This window comes from Rhodamnia argentea, chromosome 7 (assembly GCF_020921035.1).
Source record: "Rhodamnia argentea isolate NSW1041297 chromosome 7, ASM2092103v1, whole genome shotgun sequence".
Lineage (NCBI taxonomy): Eukaryota > Viridiplantae > Streptophyta > Magnoliopsida > Myrtales > Myrtaceae > Rhodamnia > Rhodamnia argentea.
Genome location: NC_063156.1, coordinates 8213741 through 8237099, shown reverse-complemented (window position 1 = coordinate 8237099; position 23359 = coordinate 8213741). Strand labels below are relative to the sequence as shown.

At 39.0% G+C, this 23359-nt stretch overlaps 2 protein-coding genes across 4 annotated transcripts in view; both read left to right on the top strand.

Moving 5' to 3' along the window:
* LOC115752507 overlaps nt 1-16829 on the top strand; it is a 50168-nt gene extending 33339 nt beyond the window's left edge. For 2 of the 3 annotated variants that reach the window (XM_048283122.1, XM_048283124.1), the window contains 22 exons: nt 71-199; nt 269-424; nt 968-1582; nt 1656-1727; nt 1853-2317; nt 2439-2622; nt 2702-3485; nt 3566-3682; nt 5684-5957; nt 6097-6210; nt 6302-6385; nt 9772-9822; nt 9905-10057; nt 10137-10444; nt 10525-10854; nt 10940-11003; nt 12891-13037; nt 14027-14131; nt 14204-14314; nt 14393-14497; nt 15465-15534; nt 15630-16829. In XM_048283122.1, the coding sequence (XP_048139079.1) occupies nt 71-199; nt 269-424; nt 968-1582; nt 1656-1727; nt 1853-2317; nt 2439-2622; nt 2702-3485; nt 3566-3682; nt 5684-5957; nt 6097-6210; nt 6302-6385; nt 9772-9822; nt 9905-10057; nt 10137-10444; nt 10525-10854; nt 10940-11003; nt 12891-13037; nt 14027-14131; nt 14204-14314; nt 14393-14497; nt 15465-15534; nt 15630-16330 (5139 nt within the window). In that variant the 3' untranslated portion in view covers nt 16331-16829. The remainder of the gene's footprint in view (nt 1-70; nt 200-268; nt 425-967; nt 1583-1655; nt 1728-1852; nt 2318-2438; nt 2623-2701; nt 3486-3565; nt 3683-5683; nt 5958-6096; nt 6211-6301; nt 6386-9771; nt 9823-9904; nt 10058-10136; nt 10445-10524; nt 10855-10939; nt 11004-12890; nt 13038-14026; nt 14132-14203; nt 14315-14392; nt 14498-15464; nt 15535-15629) is intronic. The other variant, XM_048283123.1, reaches the window with a different exon arrangement.
* An 829-nt stretch (nt 16830-17658) lies between these two features.
* Nucleotides 17659-22670, top strand: LOC115752510 (oxygen-dependent coproporphyrinogen-III oxidase, chloroplastic). Its single transcript, XM_030690726.2, has 8 exons — nt 17659-18410; nt 18978-19053; nt 20660-20754; nt 21349-21432; nt 21857-21944; nt 22051-22175; nt 22287-22385; nt 22488-22670. The coding sequence occupies exons 1-8, from the start codon at nt 17799-17801 to the stop codon at nt 22554-22556; spliced, it is 1248 nt and encodes a 415-aa protein (XP_030546586.1). The 5' UTR covers nt 17659-17798; the 3' UTR covers nt 22557-22670.
* The last annotated feature ends 689 nt before the right edge of the window (nt 22671-23359 follow it).

The following is a 23359-nucleotide window of genomic DNA, read 5'->3' as shown; positions in this document are numbered from 1 at the left end:
CACATATTACATATCTCTAGGGTTTGCCTGATTCATTTATAGTCTTGATACTCATTCTGATTTGATGCAGTGGAGTTGCAGTGGACCTCTCCTGGAAATTCTTATGAGAAACTTGGTCTTCCATGCTAATGTGTGTAGAACAACTGTAGAGTGCTCAATTGTGAGCGACCTTGAAGCGAACTATAATAACATTCACAAGGTAAATAGTTCATTTAATGCGAAATTGTCAGAAAAAGTTGTGTGAACATATGGTAAAAATTCGTCACAGGTCATGTGGGAGCCATTTATTGAACCTTGGAAGTTTCGTATTAGCATTGGTAGGAAACGTGCGATCAGTATTCTTCTGAATAGTTCCATCATCACGGATATCCATCTTGACTCTGTGGCTCAGCTCAACTTAAACATTACAGAATCCTTTCTCGAGGTATGCAATGATCTTATTTTGGGTGGTGGTTAATTTTCTTTCCATTTCACTAGTGTTTATTAACTCTTTAGTAGAATGTATTACCTCAAGTACGATTTACTATAATGTCTTAAACAGCTGGAAAAGTAGTGTAGAGGGAAGCTTCAGACTAATCGCTGATTTCCTACTACTAATTGAGATATTTGCTCCTTGGTGAAGAGTATAGTTTTAAAGAATGAAAATGCCAACTTTAAAAAAAAAAAAAAAAAAAAAGACAGGTACACAATAACACTTTACTTGCGGAAAGAGACGAATTTTCAGACATGCAAAATGGCTAGGGAATCAGTTAATAACAGTGGCCATAGTGTAGCTAAGATGGTAAGAACTGTACTTACCTCAATCAACAGGATGCATGCTTTGTTCTGCATATGAGGAACTCTCTGATCCTTTCAAATTCAGCTATAATTTGATGCCAGGAACTATTGTACTTCCTCTAGATACTGTTTAAGCTTAATGGTTCTCGGGAGTAATTAACATCTTGGTCATTACGGTTGTCTCTTATAGTCTGTTTGCAGGGCTCTTGAGATGATCAAGGATGCTTGGAGTGAAAAGAAACTGACTGATCTCTCAGAAACACGGACATTCTTGAACTCTCCTTATATGGAAGATGCCTCTATAGGAAAACATGCTCCGTATATTCTTCAGAACTTAACTTCTTTGCCTCTATCATATTGTATTTTTCAAGGATCAGGAAATTCTGTGGAGCTTGATGCCAAAGAAGTGAAGGGTTGGAGTCTTGTGCAATCGGGCTGTTCTGTCCCAATATACAGTAATGAGACTCCTGAGGAACAGTTGCTTCGTTTTAGACCCACTCGTTCCTCTGGTCAACTAAATGAGAAGCAATCAAGTGGAGTGGCTCACCACTTTATTTCAATCAAGCTCGACGGGACCTCTGTTCCTTCTGTGCCAATTTCCATGGATCTTGTCGGATTGAGCTATTTTGAGGTGGATTTTTCTAAGGCATCAAATAAATTAGAACTTGAAAAAACTGCGGATATTCCAAGGTACACAAATCTGGAAGAGGGCATTAAAACTAATGCAGGAGAAGGTTTTATTGTCCCTGTTGTCTTTGATGTTTCAGTACAGCGCTTCAACAAGTTAATTCGGTTATACTCGACGGTATGTGAAAAATTGCTCGTGTACTTTTTAAGGGTTTGATCATTCGCTTCCTCCTTATAATTTCAAATTTCAGGTCATAGTGTACAATGAAACTTCTGTGCCATTGGAGTTGCGGTTCGACATTCCTTTGGGTGTATCTCCAAAGGTATCAAACTTAAACATGTTTCTATAAAGGAGGACATTTTTATCTGTGTAAGAATAAAATATCTGAACTATCTATATTTTCTCCCCCATAATTCTAATCTGTCTTTTATTGTTTCATTATTTCAGATAATAGATCCTATCTATCCTGGGCAGAAGTTTCCACTCCCTTTGCACTTAGCTGAAGCTGGTCGTATAAGGTGGCGACCTTTAGGAAACTCTTATGTATGGAGTGAACCTCATCATCTCCCAAGTATTCTCTCCCAAGAAAGCAAGATTGGATCCCTTCGTTCTTTTGTTTGCTATCCTTCTCATCCAAGTAGTGATCCATTCCGCTGTTGTTTGTCATTAAAGAAGATCTATTTGCCTCCATCTGTGAAACCAAAGAAGGTTTCTGATCTTCTAAATGATATTTCTAAGCAACCTGCTGGGGAACTTGGCGAGGATTTATTACTTGGCCTTGATAAATCAAGTGAACACTTTATTTACCAGCTTAGTTTGAGTACTCCTTTGGTGGTTCATAATTATCTTCTACAAACTGTGTCGTTGACCATTGAAAGTGGAGGAGTTAGTCGAACAGCCCTGCTTTCAGAGGTTTGAATTCGAACTACTAAAACTGGGACATTTAAGTTGCATGTAGCGCTCTGTTCTTCTCTTTATATGCCAGCATATTGTTGAAGCTGCATCTAGAAAGTCATTAATTTCTTAATTTCAGGTGCAAACGAACTTCCATCATGTTGACCCTTCGCATGAACTGGGGATTCAATTTCATATGGAGGAATTTAGACCTTCAGTCTCAAGATTTTCTCATGCAGAATCATTCACTACCCTAGCCAAGTTCAGCGGAACCAAATTTACTGCATCAGAGACCTTGACTTTTGATCCTTTTATCAACAATGGTAACTCATATCTAAAACATATTTCGGCAATGGTTTTTTACACAAATTTATTTTAATAAGCTGTTATTATTCTGTTCAATAAATTTAGGTCCTATATATGTTACTGTTGAGAAGACATTGGACGCATTTTCTGGGGCTCGGGAGCTGTTTATCTTCGTTCCCTATTTGATCTATAATTGTGTTGGTTTTCCACTCAGCATATCAAACTCTGCTGATGAACTAAAAGACAGTTTATTCACTGTTCCATCATGCTATGAGTTGGTTGAACAAGAACAAGTTCATATCAAGAAGGAGGGCCTCAGCCTTTTATCATGTAATCATGAGCGTGATTCAGAATCTCCAGCATCACGATCTGAATGCCTTTGGCATGACTCTTCAGACAATTCTAGTGTTCCAACTTGGAATGATGCAGTTGCTGATGGTAAGAGGATGGCCAGGAAACCTCTGATCAAATTGGGACCTTCCATTGTACAGTTGGAAAAGGATGGTAAGGAAGATCAAAGAAGAATCTCATTGTTTGCTCTGAATAAGGGAAGGCATTGGAGCAACCAGTCAAGCTCCAGCAACTTGAATATTGTAGATGATGGCCATGGAAAGGCAAAGGGGTACGCATATTCCCCTCAACCCAGTTCAAATCTGGGCAATAATATGGTTAGGCTATGTAGATCTCTGCCTAAACATGTCGAAGAAAAATTGTCTAGCAACTTATGGTCAAATCCGTTTCCTCTTGTTCCTGCTAGTGGATTCACCAGCGTTCTTGTTCCTCAACCAGTGCAAAACGCTGCCTATGTAATATCTGCGACTTCATCAGTTATTTCTGAACCATTTGCTGGGAAGACAAGGGCCATCACTTTTCAGCCCAGGTATGGCAGCACCACTAAAAAGAATGGTTATGGATGTGCACTATATCCTGCTAGCTTGTTCATCTTTTCTCTATTTGCAGATATGTCATTAGTAATGCTTGCAGCAAGGAGTTGTGCTATAAGCAGAAGGGAACTGACTTCATCTTCCATTTGGGCAAAGGGCAACATTCTCATCTTCACTGGGCAGATACTGCTAGGTATTCTGACCATGTTTAGTTAAACCATACGAAGTTATTTTTTTTCCTCATGTTTGAATCAATTCTTGGTTATGCGGTCCTCAAAATTGGCAGCTGTATGGAATAGGGGATTTGTTATGACATACATTGGCTGGTATGAATATGGCATTTTCCTGATGTCAAATTGCAAAGACTGTCCCTGTTTGCTTCCATCCGTTCTTATTTCACTCTGAAGTTGGTAACAGTGTCTATGGCACATTTGGTTTCACTAATTGATAAGGTGTCACGGTTCTGGTAGTACAGACTGTAATAGCTGTTGCATTGTTTGGTCTTAGTGATGGAATAACCATTGCTTTCTCTTGTTTGACACTGTATTAGCAAAGGAATAGGAATAAAATATCCAAAACTCCTTATCACTGTCTCTAATTACATGATCACAATGTAAAATACTATGAGCAGATTATATTAGTATATAGATCTATTAATATTAAGCACATAACATTTCCATTAGTACATGATTATTACTAACTATTTTATCAATCATAAAAAATGTTATAATTAAATAAATCAGTATGCACTCAAGATAGACTAATAACATCACCGTGTGGTGATTGTTAAGTTACAATCTGAGTTTTAGTCATCATGTAATTCATCATTGAAAATTGATGTCATCTCACCACCAGTATAGGGAGGAGCAGGAAAGAGATGGGGCTTTTGTGGAATCTCTATCGCATATAGGCTGAAAGTAACAATCTGAGTTTTAGTCATCATGTAATTCATCATTGAAAATTGATGTCATCTCACCACCAGTATAGGGAGGAGCAGGAAAGAGATGGGGCTTTTGTGGAATCTCTATTGCATATAGGCTGAAAGTAGACACACAATAGCTCCATAGAGGTTGTGCTCTAGAGTGTTACTGTTCTGGCTTTAATATGAATTTTAAGAAATAGTTATTGCTACAAGCAGACAGTATAAGATGCAGTAAACCTATATTTGAACTTCAACATAGTAGGAATTGCTGCAATTAATCGTTCAGCTAGAGGAAAGCTTTCAGCTAATCTTGGACTGCCCTGGTGATACTAACTGTACCTCGTTTTGACCCTAGAATGCCTAGTAGTTATCTCGCTCTTGTCAAAAGATTGCACCACAAGAACTTATGCGGTAGATGAGAACATGGCTTAGTATTGGAATGTTGTTATGCTCCCCCTTTTAATTTAGGATGGGATTTAGCAGGCAAATGAAGGCCGTGGAGAGATTTAAGCGTGCTTTCTTGAGTTCGAGTGCTCAATTGTTTGTTTAGTGGTCTCCCGGTTCTATATGGTATCCAACCAAGATGTCTTGAGTTCATTTTTTGTCACATTTAGTTTATTTGTTTGTAAGTTTCCCTCCTTTATGTGATTTGGATTTCAATAATTCATTCACCTATATGTATTGATTCTCATACTTAAGTTGTTCAGCATCTTAGTAGCTTCCTTGTCCGAGCGGGGTTAAATTGAAGTCATCATTACATGCTCTAGTAGCATTGCACTTGGTGCATTTCAGCCATCAGATTGAGGGAATATTGATTTTTAATTCATAGGAACATCATGCATCCCGTGGCTGAGGTACAATGGACTGATGCTTTTGGAGCACCTAACATTCATTACTGTTAAAGTTGTCGTCTCACATCGCTTGACAATGGGTCTTGTATGCTCTTTATATTCATGTGGTCTCCCTTCACCTATCAGCTTAAGCTTTTGGGTTCAACTTTCTAACATGGTATCAGAGCCAGTTATTCCTTTCGCGAATGTTCGTCCACCCCTCATTAGTCAAATTTCCTGAGAGGGAGTGTTGAAGTTGTTATTCCACAGCGCTTGACAATGGGTCCCATATGCTCTTTATATTCGTGTAATCTCCCTCCACCTATTAGCTTAAGCTTTTGGGTTGAACTTTCTAACAGTTACAATATAACATGGAATCAATTTTCCGAAGAAGTGGTTGCACGATGACAATTTCTTTGCTTGCTTTTGCTACTCATTGCAGGGACTTGCTGGTTTGCATATGTTATGATGAACATGGATGGCAATGGTCGGGCAGTTTCTTGCCAGAAATTTTAGGTGACAGCCAAGTGAAAATGCGGAATGATATCTCTGGTGCTGTAAATATGATACGCGTCGAAGTGCAGAATGCTGACATCTCCATGTGGGATGACAATGTTGTTGTTAGTCTTCATAACAACCCGGGGACACACCTGATTTTGTTATCAGATGACGATTCAGGTTATATGCCTTACCGCATAGAGAATTTCTCGAAGGAGGTTTGTTATCGTCTCAATATTATTTAACTTGCATTAACTAATCAGTATCTCTTTCTTTTTCTGGATTGCACTGCATATTGTTGTTGCCAAGTCAGAATCTTTAACTGTATTTTTCTTTTTATCTGTTTTTGTACTCTAGAGATTACGTGTTTATCAACAGAAATGCGAAAGCTTTGAAACTGTGGTTCCTTCTTACCATTCTTGCCCTTATGCATGGGATGAGCCCTGCTATCCACACCGTCTTATAGTTGAGGTACCCTTGGTTCTTTCTGTCTCCTGTACTGTTTTTTAAGGAAGTTTTTGTTTAAGATGTTTGATACTCAACTTTCGTTTATATATTCAAGGTACCCGGGGAACGTGTGCTAGGATCATACGCTCTCGATGATATAAGGGAGAGCACGGCTGTCCATTTGCCTGCAACTTCTGAGGTCTGATGTTCTACCGATGGCAAATCAAAAGAAAAAAACTTTCTCTGTTCTTTTGTTTTTTCCTTGAGTGACCAATATTTATTCTGATCTTGGTCATGTTGGGTTTATTTCTCTCTTTGGCATATGAATGACATTGATTAGTTTCTTAGGGGGGATAGTTACTGTAGGTTTTAGGTATTGACAATAGAAAAAAGGTGGAAAAGAATCGGACTTTGAAAGGATTTTGATAATGTAATAACCCCAACTAGAGATTGACCATTAATGAACCCCGAGTTTCGTGTCAAAAGGATGTAGGTAAGACTGTGAATAACTGTTTCTTCCAAGCAATGTGTAACCTCAAGTAATACCATAAATAGCTTACAAATCTGTATTACATCAGCATAGGAAGTATAAGTATATTGAGCACGCATGGGCTTGCTGGCGTAAAAACTCGTTATAAACCTGGTAATACTAATGTGTACAACACATAAGCCTGGCAATCAAGCACACATATATGTTGGGCAACACATTGGTCCAATAAACCCTGTCCACACATAGAGCTATATACACCGCCTGACAGTAAAACAGAAGTAAAACAACTATTCCATAGTATCAACCCAATCCACCACTCCAAAAAGTAAATCCTCAATGAATGAGACCCTGTTTCTATGACAATAAGTTATATTTGGACAATTGCTTAGAGCTTCAATTCAACATAATGATAGATTATCACATACCAATGCTACTTGATTTCCATTCAGACAATATGGGTTCTAACAGTCTCACGTCAATGGTGGAAAAGTCGATCACACACACACGCGTGTGCGCGACATGTATCTCATGAATGCAACAGACACCTCTTAGTCGCCCATCGAATATTCACAGATAGGGTCTAACAGCTCATGTGTCTATTGGCCAGAGATTCTTCCTGTAAAGGGGCATCACCAAGAAGGTGGTTGATACTATTTCCCTATTTGTAGTCCACGGGGTCTTGCAGTTCGATATGCCCTATTTACATCCCGTGGGGTCTTGCAGTCACTTATGATAAGCATGATCAGTCCCGAACATTTATATCAATTGAATATCATACAATGAGAGCCACATCTTCCACTTACATTCTCGATATTGAATTTCCATTTCAATGATTTTAGTGCCCTGTTTACCATTCCTGCGTATAACATCTTCACAATAGGCATTCACATTTCAATAGAGAATTCATGCATTTAATGCACAACCGCACAAGGAAAACGTCAATCCATATAAACGCACACCATATGCTAAGACATAATTTCAGGTTGAAACTGCATTCTTTTCTGTCTGTTTCCATGCTCTATAATCCTAACTAAAGCTGTTATATAATAAGACTAGAACATGCTTTGATTTGAGCACTTCCTTTCTTTCTGGACACAGTATTTGCAACTCTTCTGATTCATGGACACATTAAATGTCAAATTTCTATGTCCATTCTACCCAATTTTAGGCCCTCAAACTACTGATTCCTTGAAGCAAACATATAAACACAACCCAATTATGGATAGGTACATGTAATGGTGGATCAAATTAAGTTTAACGAAGAAACTTCACTTACTTCAGATCCAATGAAATCTGGAATTTTCCTGGACAGCAAGCTTACGTGATCGAAACATCCACCTAAACGCCAATTGCAAGCATTTTAACATCACCCATTGAGATACAATCACAACCCACATAATAGCACCATAATTTAACAAGTTGAGAGGCTTTCTGACGAAACCCAATGATTAAAGTTCCAATTTAGCTGTCGACACTCATGTTCGGCTCCTTCTTGGTACGCCAGATTCCCGGAATCGATTTAAGACCAATCTAATTCGATTGTCCACTTCAAATAACTATTGATTCACAAACCCGCTTGGGAAAAAAAAAGGAAAAAGAAAGATGAGCTTAGAGACTCCATTCTTCCACCTTGTTTCCATGGTTAGCATCTCAGACCACAGCAGAAACTTTCCAATATCAAGAATCAGTTAGGAATCTATAACCCAACTCCGATACTCCAAGCTTAGAAGCAATCTGTTCTTCCAGAACTTAGTTTGAATGGAGTTGAACATTGAAAAGATATACACCTCAAATGGAATCTAATTCCTTATATGAACTTCGTCTACCAACTCAGAACTTCATGGACATGAACTTTGCTGCATAAAATTGGAAAGTTCAACTAAATAGCGGCTCTGAATTTAGCTCATCCTTTCTTGGTTTACTTCACCCTCATATTTCTCCCTTTCCTTGGTTTTGTTCATTTTTCTTTGTTTGGTCATTACCTATCTTTGCTTCTTGTTGCAGGTTTGCTGTGAATAACAATGAAGAGTGACTAATGTCATAGCTAATCTTAATTGTCATTAACTCATTAATCCTTCTTACACTTGTCACTCAACTTGCCCCAAAAGGTCCACTCACCTTTCATGCACTCTCTTTACCAGCCAATAGGTAGATATGATAGGGTTTCCATTGTAGTCCTTTATAGGATGAAATTGCACCACATACTTAAATTTTGGAGCCTCGTATAATTGCACATTGACCAAACTTAATTTTTGTCTCATTCAAGCATGTACTGGTGCACCTGTCATCACAGCCAACGTAACACCTTGAAATAACATTGATGTGCAATTGGGTGCAAAATTAGCAACTTGTGCTCATTGGCGCTAACCTTTGATTGCAGTTTAGGCTTGACTAAGAACATAGAGAGGGCTTTTCCCAACCTAGGTTAGGTTTGGAACCCTTCCCCTATTTGTCTAGCTATGATTGGAAGCCAGCTGAAAAACGGATGTGCACTACTATTTAAAATATTGCAGATAATCATCCACTGGTCAATGCCATACTACTTGAATCAATATATATGTGTAATTCTGCACAAGTATATTCTTTTCTGATCTATCCGCTTGATGTGCAATCTATCTAATAAAATTGGTAAATTAATTCCAGTGGAAAAATGATGTTATGAACATGACATGATGTTAAGCATGCACTGGCACAAAACATGCTCTCATTCAAGATGTCCTTTTCTTTGTGTGACTAAAATTTCTGTCATTTGTTATGTCATTTTGCTAGTATCGGTAGATAATACTCTACAAGCATAGAGACAAAAAGTTGGTTCTGTTTATTAAGCAAGGAATACCTGACTCATCTGCATAATGAACAAGAAAAGAATGCCAGTAGGAAGTGTCGAGTGCATAAAGAACTACTTTTTGATGGTTCGATAGATGGGACATGTGTGTATTTCCTAGAACTTGATTCATGTGATCCACGTTGTTTATTTTAGAGTCATATAAATGATTCAAAGAAATTATATATTGTTTGGCAGAATCACTTTGTGAGCTGTCCCATTGGGTCTTATTTGAAGTATTTGACTCGCTTAAGGTTTTCTTTGTCTTCAGAAACCGGAGAGAATATTCCTCATTTCTATTCTAGCCGAGGGAGCAACAAAGGTGTACATTCTCAGTGATTCAACTATTGATAAATCTTTTTTGCTCAGATTTGTTGACCATTAATTATGTGTCCTCAATGCAGGTTCTACGCATTATTGATTCAAGTTACCATGTGAATCCATCCATTGAGAACAGGAAACATGAGCAAAGACAAGAAATCTTTTCTGAGTACCAGGAAAAGGTCTCAATTGATATACCTTATATTGGTATTTCTTTGATTAACTCTCTGCCACAGGTATGTATGAAGAAACTTATTGAGATGGCATGATTTTTGTGGTGGTCTTCTGTCCCTTCACCATTCATTTTCTTTGTAGGAATTGCTTTTTGCCTGTGCAAAGGGCATCAGGGTTCATTTGCTTCAGAGCATGGATCGACAAAATTTTTCGTTGAAGGTTTTATCATTGCAAATAGACAACCAAGTTCGCGCTGCCACTTATCCTGTCATCTTGTCCTTCAATCGTGGATACAAAAGTAGTTCGTCTAACCACGATGATGGTGCCCAGAAAAATGAGAATCCACAACTTCACTCCGACCACCACTGCAAATCGGTGATTCATCTAGCTGTTTCGAAGTGGAGAAAGAAAGATGTATCATTGATTTCATTTGAATATGTTACGCTAAGGTATTAATCACTAGCATCAGTATCTTTGGTTATTCTTTTATCTTCAAGATCAAGAGCTTATTAAGTACTTATTCTGGCAGAGTGGCAGAGTTTCATCTTGAGCTTGAGCAGGAAGTGGTCTTGGGCTTGTCCGAGTTTGTTAAATCTGTTTACTTGAGGTACCAGAATGGAGTAATGCCCTTTTCTGATCCGACATTGCTACCACTTCTGCATGATACCCCTCTGTTAGGGAACTCGCACTCACATATTCCTATCAGTAATGATCAAAACAGAAATCAAAGAATCAGTGTATTATTTCCCTCAGTAATTCCAGTTGGAGCACCTTGGCAGCAAATTTATAAGTTGGCCAGAAGACAGAGAAAGATATATGTTGAAATGTTCGATGTAGGAGCTATAAAATTCACTCTAAGGTAGGTGACAGATTGCCTCGATCCTTTTTTTAAGGTTATTCCCATCAATGTCTGAGTACTGCTGTGATATAATTTGGTGGTGCAGTTTTTCCAGTGACCCGTGGATGCTTAGAATGGGGATCCCTATGTCAGGAGATTCTCTCGTGCATGTAAGTAGCTTATCTTTTGTTGGCTAGCTGTGCTTTTGATTTTTTATCTGTGCCTAAGCTAGAAGTATGACTTGCAACTCTGTTCATACCCTACGCTTATACATGATTCTCCATGTTTCTAGATAAATGCATGTTTGGCTGACCATTATGGTTGTTGGGATAGTCTGTACTTCACATGAAGTTTACTGATTCTAAGCTGTTTTGATGCTGATAGATTATCTAAGCTGCTTATTTGCATGTCTGGATATGCACTGTCCGGGGTCATTATTTCTTGATCGAAGTTGTTATTTATTTCTATAAATATCTGGTGACGTTGTAGACCGTTAAGTGACAGTTTGAGTTTTATCTGGAATCCTGTGCATAAATCTATAAAAAAAACATTTATTACTTTGATTTCTAGGTATCAATTGTTGAAAGTTGAACGTGACTTTGGGTCATCTGAGATTTTCTAGGATTTGCTATCATTATGGTACAGTTGTCATCCCTGTACAGTTGTTAGACAGGGTTTATCAGTCATCTTTGGATTGCCAACTCAATGTAGTTGGATAGGCAAACCATCCAATTATTGATGTGGGATAGTAAGATATCATGTCAATTTGAATGGATTCAAAGGCGCGTGCAAGAGAAAAGAAAGCCCCTATTTAGGCATGAGCCCTAGTTCTTTTATTTTTTTGGGTTAAAAGGCGTGAGCCCTAGTTCATTGAGAATTTCCCGAATTAGCTTCTTTTAACCCAGGACTTCAGAAGCAAGCTGCCGAGCTGTACTTTTTGATAATACTTTGAACTCTAATCAGTTACTATCTGAATTTTTTTGCTAAATCCCGCTGGGTACATGTGATTCGTGATTCCTAATTGGTGATTATCTTTTTGGGGTCAAATGTGTGAAGTAGACATCTTATAGCTGCAGATCAGAATGGCTTGGTCAACTGTGCAAGTCAGATACAATAAATATAGTAGAAACATTTGCAGCGAAACCGCTTTCTTGAATTTAAGTACTGAAAAAAGGAGGAAATATCATCCTATGTTGGCTGATAATATCTGGTGACTTTTGCATTTTATTACTGTAATGAATGTGGCATATGTTCAGCAGTTCTTTGTTTTTTTCTGCTTTGAGAGAGAAAGAGAACGGAGAAAAAGGAAAAGAGATTTGGGTTGTGGGGGTGGGGGGCTGAGGGGGGGGCCGGGCCAGGTGGTGGTCATAAAACCGTATCTACGTTATTGCCAATGATCTCTTGCTTTTGTTACAATGAAAAGATTGGCAACTTTTGAGACATCATTATTTGATCTCCGTTTGTGAACAAGAAAAAAACGATAGTAATTTGATCTCTCTTCTGCATGAGGTAACACGATAGATTCAATTCTTTTAGCCTTGATCCACTTGGCTACATCCGCCCCTACTATTACTAGTATTTCTATTTATTTTTATTTAAGGATAATATTCAATTTTGAATTAAATTAATTAAATAAATTCAGAATGGAATATATTTCATTTCAATTGTTAATTTTTAACATTTTTTACCTTTCATATGAGATAGAAGAAGCAGAAAATGCTAACCTTTGTATTTCATTCGGAAAAAAAAAAACTACAGGATAATAATCTCACAAAACCTTACAGAGGGTTGAAAAGAATGTATATAAATTAGAAATTCATATCTAAGGAAACAAGGATGATACACAATCGTAAACCAATCCCTAAGACTCGAATACCTTTTCTTATGTTGAAGTAAAGAAAAGCTAGCAGTTCCTTGCACTGGTTGGCTCGATACATTCTCAGTGCATTACTGGATGTTGAATTTCAGAATTTTCCTCCCTGGTGGCACATATTTGTTAGTTTTAAACTCATACCCTCGTAAATATTTTGCTGACATAAGACAATGAATGGTTACAGAGAGGCCTTATGGCTCTTGCTGACATTGAAGGAGCAAGAATATATCTCAGAGAGCTGAAAATAGTAAATCACATGGCTGGGTGGGAGTCCATTCAGGAGATCCTCCTGAGACATTACACAAGGCAACTTCTGCATGAGATGTATAAGGTAATCGGTTGTTACGTTTATAGAGTCATAATGCTTAGAACAGGAGCATATTTGGTAAAACAAGGAGGTTTTGTTGTGGTCAACTCTATTTGGCATTTGTCAAATTGTAGATTATAGTGTTCTAGTTTCTTTTTACTCCATCTGATTTTGTTGACATTGTACCACGCACTTCTTTATTATCTCAGGAAAGCTTTTCATGTTTTCTCTTTATGTTTTACAAGTCTGAAATTCACCAATATGGGTAAAACTCGAATCTATGTTGTGTTCCTAGCTGCTGTTGTGTAAATGAATAAAAGAGTATTAAAGTCTGAAGCTTCTCTGTTGTGAGACATTTTGGGCAAATGCAGGTTGTTACTATATTGTCTAGGGGATAATTTGGGAAAATCTTGTGGAATATTAAAAATTTGAAATTACTTATGGAGTAGGCAAAATGGTGTAGCTGGCATATCCATTGGTGAAAATTTTGTTTCTCCCCTCCCCTTTATCAATCACTAAAGATACGGTGGGCATCATCTGCTTGGTACATTTGGTTAGTGCACAATAAGAGAGTATGAAATATTCTGGGAGATGAGTAACAACTCCTTTAAAAGCTTAAGTTGTCAGAAAAAGACGCGGTTTGATTTTTCAATCTGTTTTAACACTTCCCTTCGGATGCTGGCTTTGATTTGTCATAAGACTAATCATTGAAATTTGTAATAGGGGAGGCAAATAAGAGGGTTGTTTCAATTCATGACCTACTCTGGTACCCTGTAAAAGTTCTTTGAGACCACTTCAGCCACTCTTTTAGCTGTAAGATAAAAGTGTGGCTTGATATACCAATATTCTAACAAATCTGAAATCTCTACATCTACATTGCTGAGAAGACATCTTTAACAAGCTTCAGCATTCCTTCAAATATCTGGAGGGAATGCGAAGTTATAATTAAATGGTTGTATGTAGTATGGAAATGCAAAAGCCTTTTCTGTTACTTATAATTTAAGTCCTTGTAGGTGCTCGGTTCAGCTGGTGTTATAGGTAACCCCATGGGATTTGCCAGGAGATTGGGGCTTGGCATCAGGGATTTCCTATCTGTTCCTGCAAGGAACGTTAATCAGGTATTATTGGGATCCTGTAGTTCAAGTTTTACCATCCATCATTGTATCTAGTAGTACCATTTGCTTCTACAGAGTCCTGCTGGACTTGTCAGAGGTATGGCGCAAGGAACAACTAGTCTATTAAGCAACACAGTCTATGCCTTGAGCGATGCTGCCACTCAGTTCAGTAGAGCTGCTCAGAAGGTACATCGACGAGTCATGGCTTCGGAGAAATTTCATGTGCAGACAAACTGACTTTTCTTTTTTCTTTTTTTCTTGTAGGGTATAGTTGCACTGACGTTTGATGAGCAAGCTTTCTCTAGAATCGAGAAGCAACAAAGGGGTACTATCTCACATAGTGAAGGTGTTATAAATGAAGTTTTGGAGGTATGCAGCCATCTGTCTTACTTGGTTTCAAACCAACATTTTTCATCTTAACGTGCATGGTTGTAAATGAGTTCCGTAGAGAGTGAGCACAAGGACAGTGACAGCATCAAAAGACTTCTATCAGTGTGCATGTTTAGAAGCATGTAACTGTAATAATTATTGTACCCTATCCAGTGTTTAATCCCCGAAGTTCATTTTTCTCCTTTTACTCTGAAGATTCTGGGTGTCTTCCTAGGGCTACTGCACTCATATGACATTTTCTGTTCTCTTTTAAGGTTGGGACATCTTTTTGTAATGAACCATAAATGTGCTTTTCCATCTGAATCTCTAAGGGTGCTGGAATATTTTGCAGTGTTTATTTCTCTCTTTACTTTGCTCCGCGAGTTCACTAAAGCATCTTTGCCTCATTATTGATTTTGGTGGTACTGTCAATAACAAACTACTAAACAATCGGATCTACAACAAAATGGTCTGTTATGTTGCAATTTCTTGAAATCTTTCCCTTGATTTGGGTGGCACTTATGCAAATAGGATTTGGAATCCATTTCACAGTATCCTCCATTCATTTGGATCTACTAGTGGGATTCAGTAAGGTACCAAAGGCTGTCTTTATTTTATGTGTCTTTATTATTAACAGATAAATCTTTGCCAAAGTTTCTGCCTCCTTTTCTGACCAGCCTCAATGAAACATTTTGCAACATTTTGCATAGACAGAGAGGTACAACCTCCAGAATGCGTAGTTATTACCTTGAGAAATTGGATTAAACTTCAGCCAAAAATGAAAAAGGTTTGAGAACTTGTCTTGGCAGAGTGGTGTCGTCCATTATATCAACATAATGATTTCTTCAAATTGCTTCTTGGGAAATTGTCTTGCTGCGTCTAGTTTTTTCCCTAAAAAAACTGTTTCTTTCGCGTTAATTTTTTTGTCCATTTTCTGACACCCATTGGCCAAACGTCATTGCTGTAGGGGCTTACTGGAGTTCTGCAATCCCCTATACGAGGAGCAGAGAAGCATGGTCTTCCAGGTGTCCTATCAGGTAACTGTAGGAGCTTAGATTGCTAGTTCAAATGCTTTGACACAGACCATGTGACTTTACTTTTAATGGATATTGCTTGCTATCCTCCTTTGCAGGGGCAGCATTAGGACTTACTGGACTAGTGGCAAGACCGGCAGCTAGTATTCTTGAAGTAACCGGGAGAACGGCTCAGAGCATCAGAAACAGAAGCAAGCACTACCAAACTGGCACACGTCGAAGGATCCGTCTCCCGAGGCCTTTAAGCAAAGAATTTCCCCTGAGACCCTATTCTTGGGAAGAAGCAATTGGAACATCTGTGCTCACTGAAGCCGGTGATGGCTTAAAATTCAAGGATGAACCATTAGTCATGTGCAGAGCTCTTAAGCAAGCTGGTAAATTTGTTATCATGACCGAGAGGTTGATACTTCTTGTTAGCTGCCCTAGCTTAGTGGATTATGCTAACCCTAATTTTCAAGGCATCGAGGCTGATCCAGATTGGGACTTAGAATCCGAGATCTTTCTCGACAGTGTGATCCACATTGATGCTAATGATGGGATCTTGCACATTGTTGGTAGTGGTTCAGATGCTTTCTTGAGGCAAAACCAGCACCAGGCAAAGCGAAGTGGAATGAGGGTGCAGAGTGGTAATCCAACTCTTCCACTATATCAGATTGATTTGGAACTGGCGCCCGGAAAAAACGCAGAAGAGGTGTTGCAGATTTTGCAGTCTGTAATAGAACGCGGAAAAGAACGAGGATGGGGTGGCGGGTCTGTGCTGCATCGAGTTAATATCAAGTGCAAGTCAACTGGTTACTAACAGCACAAAATATGCTAGGACATAGCGTCAGTATCTGTGAGCTCATCCACATGGCAGTTTAGGCAAGGAAGGAGATTAGAATCAATGTGGGTCAAGGATCGTACGAGTTTGGAATCTGTAGTCGCCTCGAAAACGCAAAATCGACTGGGAGTGCTGTGGGATTGCATCTAAGTTAAAATCGACCGGGAGTGCTGTAGCAAGCGAGTCCTTGTTCAAAACTTGTCCTAATGTCAACTCAAATCTAGAAGCGAGGAGCTCTCCCAGCATGCACCATCCAGACTGTAGAAGAAGGGAAGGATTACTGTTGCAACAATGGATGCGTACCTTTCATCTGTAAATATCATGTACAGTAGGTACGATACAACTATGGTTTCTCCAACATCAATTGCTTTCTATAAGATGCGTCAGATTTGTATAAGTGTTAATTATAGCAAGTTCATTAACTCATCCACCATGTACAGTCATTTATATACTAGAATGAAGCGTATAATTTACTCAAGACTTTCCATGTGTGCGGGTTGGATTCGAGATTTGTAAATCCTACTACACCTGATCAATGGTTGGGCGGGGTGTGGCATTGAGCCTAAATGTTCCTATTAGGCTAGCCCGCTGTTATATACATTAGCACGACCCAAGGAAAAAAATATTCTTTTTCGGGCCTACTCAAATTTGACCAAAAAAAATAGATTTTTAGTTCGCGGATGGCATGGTTTGAACTACACAAGTCAATAACCCTCGTCTAAAAGCTGTTATCTTTTCGAGTTACTACATTACATGTTTTGCGGGGTTCATGGGTCAAGCCTTGGATACCGAGGCTAATGAAATGGGCTCCAACGTGCGGCTAAGTATATTGGGTTCTGTTCGTTTTATGGAACATATATAATTTAAAAAATATTTTTTTTAAAAATAATCATTTGTATTGCTCACAATAATAAATTTAACGAAAAAATATTTTCATCGTTCACGAAAATATTTAAATATAAGTCGTTCTCAATAATAAAAATATTTTTTATTAATTAATCATTTTAAATCATACAAGCAATTACTTTTAAAAAGTATTTTTTAAATTATTTATTTTCAGCGAAATACTAGGAACCAACTAAACACATGCAGCCGTAAAATTATTTAAATATTCTTTTATTTTCTTTTTGTCAATATTATGATTATTACTACTGAGTATTTTATTCGAGCCTTAATCCCATAATTCAGTGGGCTTTGGTTTGGTGGTAAGTAGAAAGAAGCAACCCACAGAAGTCAACGGTCAAACCTATCAGCCTCGCCTGATTTTGCATTTTGCTCCCCAATCTCCAACGGTATTTCACAACCCAGTGGGCTTCTTCTTCACCTTATCTCCTCTCTCTCTCTCTCTCGCTCTCTCTCTCTCTCTAAAATGAGCTCCATGAAATCTCCACAATCACTATAAAGAAGCATCGCCATTTTTGCTCGACAAGCGGAGCACGAAGCGAAAATGCCGCCATTGGCCACTCTCCCCTGTGCTTCCTCTTCCTCTCTCTACCCCTACTCAATCACCTCGTCCTTCCCTTCTTCTTCTTCTTCTTCTTCTTCTAACAGAGCAACAGCGTCGACGGCTTCCCTCGCTTTCGGTTTCAGAGCTAAACCCACGATACCCACCAAGACCCTCGGACGACCCGGCATCATGACCCTCAATTCCCCGATCCGCTGCGCCGTGTCGATCGAGAAGGAGACCCCCGAGACGGAGCGGCCCGAGACGTTCCTCCGCGAGGTGGATGGCGGCCGGAACGGCGCGGCCTCGTCGCCGTCGGAGTCCTCGGTGAGGGCGAGGTTCGAGAGGATGATAAGGGAGGCACAGGACCGGGTGTGCGAGGCGATTGAGGCCGTGGACGGGGGAGGGAAGTTCAAGGAGGACGTGTGGTCGAGGCCCGGCGGCGGTGGCGGGATCAGCAGGGTGCTGCAGGACGGCGCCGTCTGGGAGAAGGCGGGAGTGAACGTCTCGGTGGTGTACGGGGTGATGCCTCCCGAGGCTTATAGGGCTGCAAAAGGTGCTGCTTTCGATCCGAAGCCCGGTCCCGTTCCCTTTTTTGCCGCTGGCATCAGCTCGGTGAGTGAATTCCGTGATTGACTTGCGTTTGGTTTGGTTTACTTTGATGAAGATTGTAGAAATGGGGATTCTTCAGATTTGGCGATTTGATTGTGGTTCTTTCCCCCAGTGTTGATAATGTTAATTTTGTTTTTTGATGATGAGAGGGACTTGTGGTGGTGAAATTTAGGAGAAGTATGGGGGTGTCAGGCTCTCAAGTCGTTATTTCATTATAGCGGTTGAAACTTGAATTCTGTTGTCAACTGATAGAGGCATTGCGCTGTGTTAGACGAGCCTAGTGGAAATTGTTGCTCGAGTTTGAATTTAGAACGATAGCAGACAAAATGTCTCTTACAACCAGCAAAAATTCTCTTTCTTTTTGGCTCACTAGAGAAATGTATCTTTGGGAAACAACTTGCCGAAGTGGCTTTGTATTGCTGAAAAACCCGGTTTCTATGATTGAAGGTTATCCGAATGTGGTTGTTCAATTATCAAACTGTTCGAGTTGCGAAGGAACTACAGCTGTTTTTCCATGTCTATACCCTCCATAACTTGCTCACCGTTTTTTTTTTTTTCTTGTCTTTTCAGGTCTTACATCCACAGAATCCTTTTGCTCCAACATTGCACTTCAACTATAGATATTTTGAGACTGATGCTCCTAAAGGTACCAACCTATTCTTAGATTTTTAGTGTCCTCTTTTCCATTATTGTTCCAGCATCCCATTCGATTTTTTTTTCCAGGTGAAGATTTACACGTGGCATCCGCATGTTATCACCTTTCTATGGTCTGCAGTTCCACATTCCACCAAAGCTTTTCGTTTTTTCATGTTGTCAGAGACATCCTCCCACCCAGTCTCGCTAGTGAATAGAAGTATCAGGATTTGTATTTTTTCTGCTATTCGATGGGAAAAGACTTATTTTGAGTATCAGCAATTACTAGATCCTATGATTCTAATATGCATAATTTCTTTTAACATCTTTATCCCAGAATTCATCATCTGCAAGCGATCTGTCATTACATGCTACTATCTCCATTGTAGAAAGAAAAAGGAAAGGGAAGAAATATTTACCATCCGAAAAGAGGAAAAAACGGAGTCTTTGTCTAAAGAAATGTGCTGTCTAATGTAGTCTTCCTATTTCAATGGGAACTCGATGAGTCGATCTAAATCAATTCGGATAAATGGATAGAGTCCTTGTCACAGTTTAAGAACTGAAAAGCAGTTTTAGCTTTTGGTATATATGGCCTGTTGGCATAATTTGTAGCGAAGTACATGCCATTCACTACCTTCATGTTGTGACCGCAATCGCTTACTTCATAGAATCACTAACTTGACATGTTTATGTCTATCGAACTTCTTAATTGAGATTCATGCAGGAAAGTTTCAAAGGTCCCCGTGATAAAGAAGTGTTCATCGAGAATAACTATGCTGTTAGGATCACTGTTGAGATAGATTGAGAAATGTCCATATTGTGGGATTGGATTTGGTATGCTCTGTCTAGTATAATAGCCTCAACGACGTATACAATGAGATCCTCTTTAGTTTTCTAATCTTGCCTTCTTATGCCTCACAAGAGCCAATCATAAAGGCAACGTCTGGGTACTATGACATGTGAAGGTTCCCATCTCAGATGACCACACCGTTCAATTGACTTTCTGATCTGATAGCGCCTTCCTCCATCTTTATGTTATGGTGAAACAGAAGCATTATTAGTCTGATGTGGTAATGCACAAAAGAAATGCTAGTAGAGCATCTCTGCTTTACTTTCTTTTAGCTTGTAGTTCCAGCTATTGTTACGACTGCTACGTGTTTTGAATACTGCTATGCCATTGCCTGTCTCTGTTGTAATGTTATATCCTTGATGAGCTGTCTCCTGTCAAATGCAATGTTTGAAGATTTCAAATTAAAGCATGACCTATTCAATCTTTGATAGTGTTTTGCTTTTCTGAGGTGTTTGATTAACATCATCAACTATGGGAAAGTGAGTAATCCAATTACAAATTACAATACCCTTCTTGTGAAGCTTAAGTTATCATCTGAAGTGTAAGTATGTGCATGTGGATATCATTGGCTATCTTTAATAAGCATGAGACATTTGCTCTTTAGTGATTTCTTCCCATGAAAACTTCTGACTGAAGGAAGAAAGGGATAGCTTCATCTCCCTTATATATTAGTATGTCTTTTGAGTTTCGGATGTGTCATCATTGATACATGTGCATTCTTTGCTTAGCAGTTGAAATCTAGTAAATAGTAGCCAATGTATTGTTGTAGATGCACCTGGAGCTCCAAGGCAATGGTGGTTTGGTGGTGGAACTGATTTTACTCCTTCTTACATCTTCGAGGAGGATGTCAAGCACTTTCATTCGGTAGATTGTCCTTTCACTCGAGTTTTCTTTTTTGTCCAATTTGTTTTTATCGGAATAATATGCATTGCTTGCCATCTAGCGGTTGATTATGTCTTACAAAGCACAGGTCTAGCAACTAGTTGTAGTTTCATGTGTTTCCCTCTGGGTTTGACATAGGCATGAGAAAAGAGGTGTATTTCCTTGAGTAGGTGTTAACCCCCTGTTCTAGAAGGCTGAACTGTGAAAACTGGCCACTGTGTTGACTTCTCCCCTTGACAAGGTTTAGGTGGCTCAGTTATTCTTGCATAGCCAGTCTTTTTTCTACATGGTTCTTCCCCTCACTGAATCTCCTGTTAAGTTTTTGCCCATTGTGATCCTATGCAACTTCTTTACCACCTATGTGTGGACTTCAAGTTTTCACCTGCACAAGAGAAGTAGTCACTTTGATGTGTCGTGTCAAGGAAAAGCATGTGCTTATAGTTGATAATAACCTTGTTCATAGACCTTTAATTGCAAGTAGTAGATACTCCTGGTTGATATTGCTGGAAAGATAACACGTTCTTGTTTAATTTTTCAATCATAAGGCTGCTGAAATGACCCTTTTTTTTTTCGTAGGTTCAAAAGAATGCTTGTGACAAATTTGATCCTTCCTTCTATCCTCGATTCAAGAAATGGTGTGATGATTATTTCTACATCAAGGTAAACTTTCAAAGCTTCTCATTATTGAATCTGTGCCTCTGTGCCTTCTCTGACATTCTGGCACCTAATTGTGCATTGATCTTCAGCTGTATCATGTATCAGTCTAGCCTTCTCAATTGATCTAGTGGGGATTCATTCCCTTACTGGGATCTTCAGTGAACTCGTGCGTTACGGGGAGTTGATTAAGTAGGTTTGGCTACTTGATGCTGCACAAAAAGTTATATTTTTCTTGTCATGCACTTCTACCATGGCTTTGTTTAAAGGTTTTCTTATGCTAGATACCATTACCTCCGTAGGAATATTCATATCTCACGAGTGTCCTCAGGGTTCTATATTATGGTGATCAGTTATCAAAAGTCAGTACTAGTAGTTGAGTATGTGATCTCAATTTTCTCCATCTCCATCAACATTTGTTGATATGCAGCACCGAGGTGAAAGGAGAGGACTTGGGGGAATATTTTTTGATGATCTCAATGACTACGATCAGGAGATGCTTCTTGCGTTTGCAACTGGTAATGCACATGAATGTGGGAAGGAAGCTTTCTCATGTGGTTTCACCATGGAATTTCTCTTAGTGTCTCCATTGGACAGAAAGTAACCTTTTTTGCCGTCTTTCAGAATGTGCCAATTGTGTGATCCCCGCTTATATACCAATCATAGAAAAGAGGAAAGATATGCCGTTTACAGAGAAGCACAAGGCATGGCAACAGCTGCGTAGAGGACGCTATGTGGAATTCAACTTGGTATGAAACGAAGGAGAACACAAGAGAGAGGAACAAAGCTGACAAAATTTAACAAGTTTTCTGTTTTTCCCCTCTGAGCCTCATTAATTTGTTCCCTTTCAAAAAATGTAGGTTTATGATCGGGGCACAACATTTGGACTGAAGACAGGAGGGCGAATTGAGAGTATCCTTGTTTCTCTTCCATTAACTGCTCGGTGGGAATATGACCATGTAAGGTTTCTTAATTGGTCTTATCAGATATATTTTGAATCCAGAATAAACCTTTCTCAGACCCATTAACTCAAATCTGGATATCTCCTTGTTTCTGTGCAGAAACCAGAGGAAGGAAGTGAGGAGTGGAAGCTACTAGATGCTTGCATAAATCCAAAAGAATGGCTCTAGTAATTCCTGGAGAAGTTCGCAGCGCATTATTTTGCAGTGTGTAGTTCATTGTCGTTTCTTCTTGCTCGTCAGGTTTGTTTTGCTTGATGGCTGAGTTGGTAGGCGCGCGCCAGAATTTGTGGCGGATCTCTTGTAAATCATGTTGTGTGTCAGAGGCGAATGATAATTGCTTAATGGAAGCACTTGGAGATATTTCAACGGGGCTCTGGTTCAGCATCGAGTGTGCGCGTAAAGCACGCTCGCACAATTTGCGTGATTGCAGCAAGCCAATTGCCTAATTCATTACGAAAAAGCCCATCTATTAAAGTTGGACTAGGGATGCCCTTAGAGGCCCTGTCGAAATTGAGTTTGATCCAATCCCTAATCCACAAAACCAGACCCGAAAAGAAAAATTCCTCTGAGATAATCTCATTCCTCCAATTCCAAAAATGCCAACGAGTTATAGCAAAAACTGGTGACTCATTTACCAAAGTTGTTGACGCAAGTAAGTTTTACCAATAAACATTTTTAGTACTAACTTTATCTAGGCACTATTGATAGGCACAAATTACTGTTAAAGAGTATTTACTCTTATTTGAGTTACTTTGCAAAAATAACTATTCAGTCAGTTTCAATTTAAATAATTTTACTCTCTATTTTTTATCGAAATATTCATTTTTGTTGAATTCATCAATTTTCACTTGAAACTAGCAATTTTATTTGCTTCCTTATCGTTATTTTAATCACTAAAACGAACGAAAATAGCACTTTGAACCCACGGATATTTTCTGGCCGAAAAAAAAAACCGTGGATATTTTCTGACA

Bases quoted from the DNA above. Each gene is read 5' to 3' on its own strand.
- LOC115752510 (XM_030690726.2), top strand. From the start codon at position 17,799: ATGCCGCCATTGGCCACTCTCCCCTGTGCTTCCTCTTCCTCTCTCTAC. The intron at 21,433-21,856 runs GTAAACTTTCAA...GTTGATATGCAG, and splicing joins ATGATTATTTCTACATCAAG to CACCGAGGTGAAAGGAGAGG. The intron at 22,176-22,286 runs GTATGAAACGAA...CAAAAAATGTAG, and splicing joins GCTATGTGGAATTCAACTTG to GTTTATGATCGGGGCACAAC.